General features: G+C 46.0%; 1 protein-coding gene across 3 annotated transcripts; it reads left to right on the top strand.

Annotated features, from left to right (window-relative positions):
- The first annotated feature begins 3 nt into the window (after window positions 1-3).
- LOC115177992 (GATOR complex protein MIOS) lies at window positions 4-8,837 on the top strand. 3 transcript variants are annotated; one of them, XM_029739020.1, is made up of 12 exons: window positions 4-274; window positions 862-1,736; window positions 1,919-2,402; window positions 2,855-2,953; window positions 3,163-3,417; window positions 3,834-4,003; window positions 4,309-4,374; window positions 4,500-4,658; window positions 4,959-5,111; window positions 5,488-5,692; window positions 6,233-6,362; window positions 7,478-8,837. In XM_029739020.1, the coding sequence occupies exons 2-12, from the start codon at window positions 918-920 to the stop codon at window positions 7,566-7,568; spliced, it is 2,631 nt and encodes an 876-aa protein (XP_029594880.1). In that variant the 5' UTR covers window positions 4-274; window positions 862-917; the 3' UTR covers window positions 7,569-8,837. The 3 variants fall into 3 exon arrangements, with proteins under 3 accessions (XP_029594880.1, XP_029594866.1, XP_029594873.1); XM_029739006.1 differs by having other exon boundaries at window positions 5,488-5,704; XM_029739013.1 differs by having other exon boundaries at window positions 6-103; window positions 5,488-5,704.
- Window positions 8,838-9,255: the final 418 nt, after the last annotated feature.

Here is a 9,255-nt window from a genome sequence, read left to right as displayed (position 1 = left end):
TGTAACATGAAAACAAGCACGGCTTAGGGTTGTGGTCGCCACTAGTTACCACATCCACAAAACCATAAAGGCCGCCTATTTCTACAATTTATCTTCTTAAAATGTGAGTTTAAACCTAACCACACTGCTACCTTTATGCCTAACCCTAACCTTAAATTAAGATCAACAAGCAAATGTTTTCATGACATTTTACGATATAGGCAATTTTGACTTTGTGGCTGTGGTAACTAGTGGACACCCAGTTTTGTTCATGTTGACATGTCTGTAAAAATGTGTAAGTTTCTTTCAATATTTTTTAAATCTTTATTATTAGAAACACAATTTACTCATATTTATTTGCGGTTGATCTGTTTTCTTGACACTGGTACTTCGGGAAGCTAATCTTGCGATGTCATCAAAATTGTAGCTAGCTAGCCAGATAACGTTAACTAACTACTGTAACTAGCTAAGTTAGCACACTTTCATTTTTTTTTGCTAACAAATCTGCTACAAAGTATCCTATATCCACATTTTGTTTAATTAACTATCTAGCTAGATACAATGTTGCATTAACATCTTGCAATTTAGGCCTATCGTTATTTTACGCCTTGGGATTGCTAACTAAATGTTAGCTGTGCCACTTGTCACATGTCACTAGCTAGCAGTTAGCGACCTAATATGTTGCTCCCGTGCTGCACATAATGGTAGCTGACTACATTGTGACAACATTTGTACAATATCTTCAGCTGAGTTTATAGAAAGTATGCTCAACATATTCGTTTATATAAAGTAGGCTAAACACATTCATTTGTCACTAATAGACTACTTGCTAGCTGTCAGTTGGTAACTTTCAGCTGTACTGTAAATGCTGTTTTCCCCCAGTATACCAAGTTGTAAACCGCAAGAGAATTCTCCAGGACAGCTCTTCCATTTGAACAATGAGTGGCTCAAAGCCAGACATTTTGTGGTCTCCCCACCACGCGGACCGCTATGTCATCTGTGACTCAGAGCTTGGACTGTACCGCATCGGACCTGTGGGGAGCGGCGAGACCAAAGCCGGAGCTCTCCCCCTCTCTGTGGAGACCGCCGCTACCCTATTAGCGATCAACTCTGACACCCCATACATGAAATGTGTGGCCTGGTACCCAAAGCACGAGCCTGAATGTCTGCTAGCAGTTGGACAGGCTAACGGCAGGGTAGTCCTCACTAGCCTAGGCCAGAGCCACAACTCTAAATGCAAGGAGCTGATGGGGAAGGAGTTTGTGCCCAAGCATGCACGTCAATGCAACACCCTAGCCTGGAACCCTGTGGACAGCAACTGGCTAGCCGCCGGGTTGGACAAGCACAGAGCAGACTTCTCAGTGCTCATATGGGACATTAGCAGTAAGTTCTCCCCAGAGGCTAGTGTAGCCGCTGAAAAGATCCGTCTCTCGTCAGGAGACACAGACTCTGGCCTAGTGGTGACTAAGCCCCTGTATGAGCTAGGCCAGAACGATGCTTGCCTGTCCCTCTGCTGGCTGCCCCGTGACCAGAAGCTGCTCCTGGCTGGCATGCACCGCAACCTGGCCATCTTTGACCTGCGCAACACCAGCCAGAAGACCTTCGTCAACACCAAGGCCATACAGGGTGTGACAGTGGACCCCCACTTCCCTGACCGCGTGGCCTCCTTCTTCGAGGGCCAGGTGGCCATCTGGGACCTGCGCAAGTTTGAGAAGCCAGTGCTCACGCTCACCGAGCAGCCCAAGCCGCTTACCAAGGTAACTTACTGTATGCTTTTTTTGGTCTGTTGTGAAATTCTTTTGTCCCCTGCCATCCGGTGTACAATCGACTTGCACATATCAGAAGTATACTTTTTGTGTGATCGCATAATGCATAATTGAGCTATAGCCTACATGTTTTGGATGTAAGGACGTACAACTCACTTTCCTTTCATTCCCAGGTGGCCTGGTGTCCCACGCGTATGGGCCTGTTGGCCACGCTGACGCGTGACAGCAACATCATCCGCCTTTACGACATGCAGCACACGCCCACGCCCATCGGCGACGAGACAGAGCCCACGATCATCGAGCGCAGCGTGCAGCCCAGCAACAGCCTCATTGGCAGCTTCGCCTGGCACCCCACTTCCCAGAACCGCATGGTGGTGGTTTCGGCTGCCAACCGCGCCATGACTGACTTCACAGTGTTCGAACGTATCTCTTTAGCCTGGAGCTCCACCACTTCGCTCATGTGGGCCTGCGGCAGGCACCTGTATGAGTGTGCCGAGGAGGTGGGAGGGGAGGGTACAGTAGAGAAGGACATAGCCACTAAGATGAGGCAGAGGGCACAGTCCAGGTACGGTCATGATACGGTCCAGGTGTGGAAGAACCATTTGCTGGCCGGAGGGGACGACCCCCAGCTCAAGTCCCTGTGGTACACTCTGTTCTATATCCTTTATTACACTCAATCTCAACTGGACCTCAAAGCCAGTTCCACTGTGTTTTTTCATTGTTCCCCTCTAATCAGGGACTGATTTAGACCTGGGACACCAGGTGGGTACGATTAATTATCAGGTAGAACAGAAAACCAGCAGGCTCCGGACCTCGTAGGGTAAGAGTTGAATAACCCTGGTTTATTACGTTACTGGTGCTTACTAATATCTAAACATATCTAGCTTTGTGTGATTTATGTGCTGTTCTGTTTATTTTAGATAAAGTAGTCCCTGTGTGAGAGACATGCCTGGCGTTCTGCTTGCACTGTGGTGATTCATTGAATTATCATTTGTCTCTGTGTTCATACACCTGACATACTGGATAGACTAAGTTGCTATATTGTATGTCACTGTTTGCACTGTGGTTCTTATGATGTCTCAGCGTTCCGTTTCCTATGTAAGTATCACTCATGAAGCAGTACACTGAAGACATGGAGCAGAAACAGCAGGGGAGCAAACAGGCCCTGGTCTACTCAGGCATCAAGAATATAGTCAAGTCCAGCTCAGGTAAGCAAGCTAAAGATATAGATCATCTTTAGGCCTATATCTAGGCTAAATATACAGGCTGAACCCTTGAAAGTATTATGCAACACTGCACATAGGTACTGTAAGTTATACAACTCTTTTTCAGTGTTTCTCCTAGGTTTTTCTTTGCGTTGGAGCAAAAAAAGCCCCTGAAGTAACATTTGTATGTCTGTTTCTCTCTACTCCACCAGGCACTACAGAGAACCGGCGGTGCTGGAGCGGCTCAGACCGCCAGACGGACGTCCCCAGGTTCCACAGCGAGGAGCGCAGCCTTGCCCTTCGTCTGTGCGGCTGGATCAACCGAGGCCCCGACATCAACGTGGAGCCCTTCCTGCGCTCCCTGGAGGGGGAGGGCGAGTGGGAGCGTGCGGCCGCCGTGGCCCTCTTCAACCTGGACATCCGCAGGGCCATCCAGATCCTCAACAAGGGAGCCTCCGCTGAGAGAGGTACTGGCGTGGAGTCATCTGGGACAGGGCTATGTAATGCATTTTTTAAGATTCTTTGTAAGGGCTCAAGAACTTGTTTGCAATATACACTGTATGTACTGTACACAGCATAAAGTGTGCTACTAATTACTGCCTGGTCACAGACTGACAGGGAGACTAATTAGGTATTGAGTGTTAACTTTACATGCATTACTCTCCTGTGCCCTTGTTGCCTGAGGTGTCACTTCCATCACGTCACAGCAAAAGTACCATAACATACTGCTGGGATTTCACCACTGTAAACAAAAGCAGTATACAGTCAGAAAGTATACCCACCAATATTAGGTTAGGATTTGGCTGTAGTGTACAGTGGAAGCTCATAAACCAAGCTATCCAAGCAAAATAAACCAAACTTCCCCACCCTTCCTTCCTCGCAGGGGACCTGAACCTAAATGTGGTTGCCATGGCGTTGTCCGGCTACACGGACGAGAAGAGTTCCCTGTGGAGGGAGATGTGCAGCTCTCTGAGGCTGCAGCTCAAGAACCCCTACCTGTGTGTCATGTTTGCCTTCCTCACCAGTGAGCCTGGCACCTACGACGGAGTACTGGTACGCTGGGAAGGGGGTAAACCATTGACATAAACTGGGTTGCCAGATTCATATGTGCATTATCCAATCCTTTATAACATTCATTATCATGTTAGGTTGAAGTACAAAGGGCTACAGTACCTGAATTGTCAAAAGGGGCTAGGGACCACGAGGGGGCCTCAGTGAGTTTTCAGGGAAACTACAAATGAATCCTAAATATCATCAGCAGCATGAAGAGGGCAGTGTTTGACATAGTAGTTTGAAGATTCCAACATTAAAAAAAGTACAACTTAGTCATACAAACCTTGTTGTGTTTCCCTCCTTAGTATGAGAGTAGTGTGGCTGTAACGGACCGAGTGGCCTTCGCATGCATGTTCCTTAACGACGCACAGGTAAGACCTCCAGCAAAACACACGACAACCTACACTAAATAGACAATCTTTTTTTTTTCACTGATTTACCCCGTTTCTATCTATTGAAGGAATGCGTTTCCTTTTCTCTGTGTGTTGTTATGTAGCTGCCTCGCTACATGGAGAAGCTGACCAGTGAGATGAAGGAGGTGGGGAACCTGGAGGGGATCCTGCTGACGGGGCTGACCAAAGACGGAGTGGACCTGATGGAGAGCTACGTGGACCGGACCGGAGACGTCCAGACCGCCAGCTTCTGCATGCTCAAGGTATGGTCGGAGCAGGGGCTGAATAGTCTTGCGCTGCCCGACATCACACTGTAGAACGGTTGAAGTCGAGGCAACGGGCTGACTTACCTTGTGGTTCATACTAACTATGATCACCTGTCCCGTGTTGGCTAGAATTAGACAGTTTTGCTCAAGATCGATTGTTGGATCTTTTCCCCAAGGATTTTCCCACATTCAGGCTTCTAGATTTGTTGAAATGTTAAGATTTGCTGGGGTTCAAATTCTTAATGATGCTTTGTCACTGTAAGGGGAGCTTCATTACCAAGTGTTCTTCCCTCCCAGGGTTCCCCAGGGGAGGTGGTGAAGGACCCGCGTGTCCAGTGCTGGATCGAGAACTACCGTAACCTGCTGGATGCATGGAGGTTCTGGCACAAACGGGCTGAGTTTGACATCCACAGGAGCAAGCTGGACCCCAGCTCCAAACCACTGGCACAGGCAGGGAAAGGGAACACTGCACTAAGAGATGGGGACAGTTGTTCATAGTTATTCACGTCTCTGTCTTTTGGTCTATCTGTTCATAAATCTTCACATGGAGGATGTGACTGAGTGACCAACTTGCTTGCAGGTTTTCCATACATTTAAAACACAATAATGAATATGATTATCCTGATTAATAAGTGATGCTAGTTGTTTATTTGTTATTGGTCAGCCAGATAATGATACACTGTATTGGACCCGTACATTCATCTCTAGCTTTATAATCTTAACAATGATCTCGATGCTATAACCTATTCATGTTGGCTTCTGCTTGCTCTAATTTAACCTGCCAGTCCTTATCACACTTGACCTTTTGTGTTGTTGCCTGCTGCAGGTGTTTGTGAGCTGTAACTTCTGTGGGAAGTCCATATCGTACAGCTGTTCGGCCATGCCCCACCAGGGCCGCGGCTTCAGCCAGTACGGGGTCAGCGGCTCGCCCACCAAGTCAAAGGTCACCAGCTGTCCCGGCTGCAGGAAGCCCCTCCCCCGCTGTGCCCTCTGCCTCATGAACATGGGCACGCCTGTGTCCAACTGCCCAGGTACTGGACATGGTATGCTCCACAGATAGGCTCTGGGTGGAAGTTGCCTGTAGCCACAGATCTAGAATCCTAACCATAATCATTATGGGGAGAGAATGGAAAAACTGGTCATGGATCAGTGTTGAAGGTCAACTTTACCCTACTGTCACAGTTCTGCAGCCAGTCTAACTTCCTTATTACACACCCTATTATGCAAATAGGAATGCAAGTGCATACACACACTTTAGGGTAATTGAGCGAGAGAAATGCATACATACAGTATATTAGCTTGTGATACAATGTTGTAGTATCACTAACTAATACAAATCACACAGAAAATTAATTAAGCAGATCATGAATGTGATGATGATTGTAGATACTGATCTGTACTTTAGTTGGCTTATAAAACATCAACTACGTTATTAATAGTAATTTAGTTAACCTGTATAGCGCTTTTCATTACGGAAAATAATCTCAAAGTACATAAAAAGCAAAACAAACATTCACATTTTATGGTTTAGATTAGATGTGTGTAGTCATACAGCTGTTGTTTTTTTCCAGGCACGGGGAAGTCAGACGAGAAAGTGGATCTGACCAGGGAAAACAAATTGGCCCAGTTCAACAACTGGTTCACCTGGTGCCACAACTGCCGCCACGGCGGCCATGCAGGTCACATACTCAGCTGGTTTAGGTAAGAACATTACCGGAACGTTCAGATAACATTTTCTGTATCAGAGTAGTTTTGTCAACAGAATGCATCATAGGTCTTGTAAAATGTCCTGGCAGTGTGGTGCCAGGACAACAATCTCTCCTCAATGTGAGCACGACAAAGGAGCTGATCGTGGACTACAGGAAAAGGCGGGATAAACAGGCCCCCATTAACATTGACGGGGCTGTAGTGGAGCGGGTCGAGAGATTCAAGTTCCTTGGTGTCCACATCACCAACAAACTATCATGGTCCAAACACACCAAGACAGTCACGAAGAGGGCACGACAAAACCTTTTCCCCCTCAGGAAACTAAAAAGATTTGGCATGGGTCCCCAGATCCTCAAAAAGTTCTACAGCTGCACCATCGAGAGCATCCTGACCGGTTGCATCACTGCCTGGTATGGCAACTGCTCAGCGTCTGACCGTAAACGCTACAGAGGGTAGTGCGTACAGCCCAGTACATCACTGGGGTCAAGATTCCAGAACCCATATAATAGGCGTCTCAGAGGAAGGCCCCAATAATTGTCAAAGACTCCAGTCACCCAAGTCATAGAATGTTCTCTCTGCTACCGCGCGGAAAGCGGTGCCGGAGCATCAAATCTAGGCCCAAAAGGCTTATTAACAGCTTCTACATCCAAGCCATAAGACTGCTGAACAATTAATCAAATAGCCACCTGGACTATTTACATTAACCCCCCCACCCCCTTTGTTTTTACACTGCTGCTACTCACTGTTTATTATCTATGCGTAGTCACTTTACCCCTATCTACATGTACAAATTACCTCGACTAAACTGTACCCCCGCACATTGACTCGGTACCGCCACCCCCTGTATATAGCCTCGTTATTGTTATTTTATTGTTATTTTTTTATTTTATATTTGTTTTACTTTAGTTTATTTAGTAAATATTTTCTGAACTCTATTTCTTGAACTGCATTGTTGTTTAAGGGCTTGTAACTAAGCAGTTCACTGTAAGGTCTACACCGGCGCATGTGATTTGGTAGCTTTGTGAAAAGTGTCACACTTTCGATGGTTTGTGCATTTTTTAATGGTTGTTTATTGATTAACCTTTGGTTGTCCTCTCTGTTCCCCATAGGGACCATACAGAGTGTCCAGTGTCGGCCTGCACCTGTAAGTGCATGCAGCTGGACACCACAGGAAACCTGGTGCCTTCAGACAGCCACTAGAGGGGCCTCTGGTAGGGTCCACAGCCTAACCACCAGCCTAAAACTTGCCTGTGCACTCTCACTACATTACGGCACCCACCAGTCGACACACCCCAGACTAAGCCAGGTTGCTGGGTACTGTTCTGGACAGGCCGCTTGAATTGTGTTGACACTGGGTGATCGCTTGAGTTGAATAAAAACGTAACATCTTTTCATAATCATATGGTAAGAGAGGCTAGATGTGTTACTGATGAATCAATGAATGTCTTGAAGGATTGTGGCTTGATGCTTACTAATGACATTAAGGAGATCCTTAAAGGGATATATTATAAAGGTTGTGTTATAAACGGCCTCATTTAACCAAACCTGAATCAGGATGATCCTTTAATTCCTAGCATTAGCATATAGCCTTCATTTCCCCTATGCCTTTAATCAGCCAGCAGGTAAAGGATGTGATTGTGTGCCAATATATTGTAGCTATGTTTTTTTGACCTATATTTTTTCAAGCTTTCTTTCTAGGTCACAATCAGACCGAGATATCTCGAAAAACATTGACAAAGTGATGAAAGAAGGAAGTTAGTTACCCCAGGCAACAGAAAGAGAACAAATTGACAATGCTCTCTCTCTTCTGGTTACACTGGCCTGTGCCACTCTTCATCTCACATTGTATGTTAGGGCTTACAGTGCAGGGGCAGGGAGGGGGGAAGTTGTCTGTGTATTCACCTCCCCTCTCCCGGCCTGTGTCTTGTGAAAAGAGGCAGAGAAAAAACAGCAGCTGCTCGGCACTCCAACAAGACCCTCCAGATTGTTCTCTTCATAAAGAACTTCAGCTGCCGGAACACCACTGAACACCATTGACTCAAAGAGGGCGAGAGCTGGAGAGCGAGAAGGCTCTCGGTTCTCTCTCCCCGGGCAAAAATCGCGCACACAATATGCATACTACACATCAATCCGGGATGGGTGTCCAGACGTACTCCACAGGGACGGCTATGTGTAAGCTGCATTGTAAATGTGTTTTTCTTTCTCTGCCACCCCCCCACCCCCTCCCCCCATTGGACTCTACTGCTTCGACTCGGGGAACCATTGTAAGTGAGAGGGGCCTGCACCCGAGCTGGCTAAATCACTTAGTCATGGAGTAGGGAGGGGGGCATGCGAGCTACTGTATTCTGTTTTTCACCACTGTCAGCGTCGGATGTTTTATGGTGTAACCTTTTTTTGAACCATAATGGAGTGGGGTTGGCAAATTCAGTAGGCGTGTACCGTTCTGAATAAAAAGTTACTTGAACTCAAGTCTCTTAAAAGTGTTTTTGCATTTGCCTTTTAAAAACAGAATTGTAGTAACTAATTGCTTCAATCTTTGGTGGAAATGTATGCTCTTTTAATTATAACTTTAGGCCTAAATCTTTGGTATTCTCTATCATGTATGATGCAACTGTTACCGTTTTGTCTCATATTTACATTTGTATAGAGGAAATAAAATACACAGTGACTCTCCAGTAAATATCTAGGGTGTAAACTCACAAGTCCTCATAAAACATATACATATAGGGACTATGCAAATTTGGTTTGAAAACGGTGAGGATCATATTTCATCAAATCGTGTCTTTGTCCGAGAGTCAGGTTTGTCCAACAACATTTCGTCCATATGAATTAATGTCATTACATCACACATTATGTATTTAATTGTACAGGTAATTACACAAATATT

The sequence above is a fragment of the Salmo trutta genome, chromosome 3 (genome assembly GCF_901001165.1).
Source record: "Salmo trutta chromosome 3, fSalTru1.1, whole genome shotgun sequence".
Taxonomy (NCBI): domain Eukaryota; kingdom Metazoa; phylum Chordata; class Actinopteri; order Salmoniformes; family Salmonidae; genus Salmo; species Salmo trutta.
This window is presented reverse-complemented; position numbering and strand designations above follow the sequence as displayed.

Excerpts from the sequence above, each read along its gene's own strand:
- LOC115177992 (XM_029739006.1), top strand. The coding sequence starts at position 918 with ATGAGTGGCTCAAAGCCAGACATTTTGTGGTCTCCCCACCACGCGGAC. Across the intron at positions 2,954-3,162 it reads TATAGTCAAGTCCAGCTCAG|GCACTACAGAGAACCGGCGG; the intron begins GTAAGCAAGCTA and ends CTACTCCACCAG. Across the intron at positions 4,004-4,308 it reads GCACCTACGACGGAGTACTG|TATGAGAGTAGTGTGGCTGT; the intron begins GTACGCTGGGAA and ends TTCCCTCCTTAG.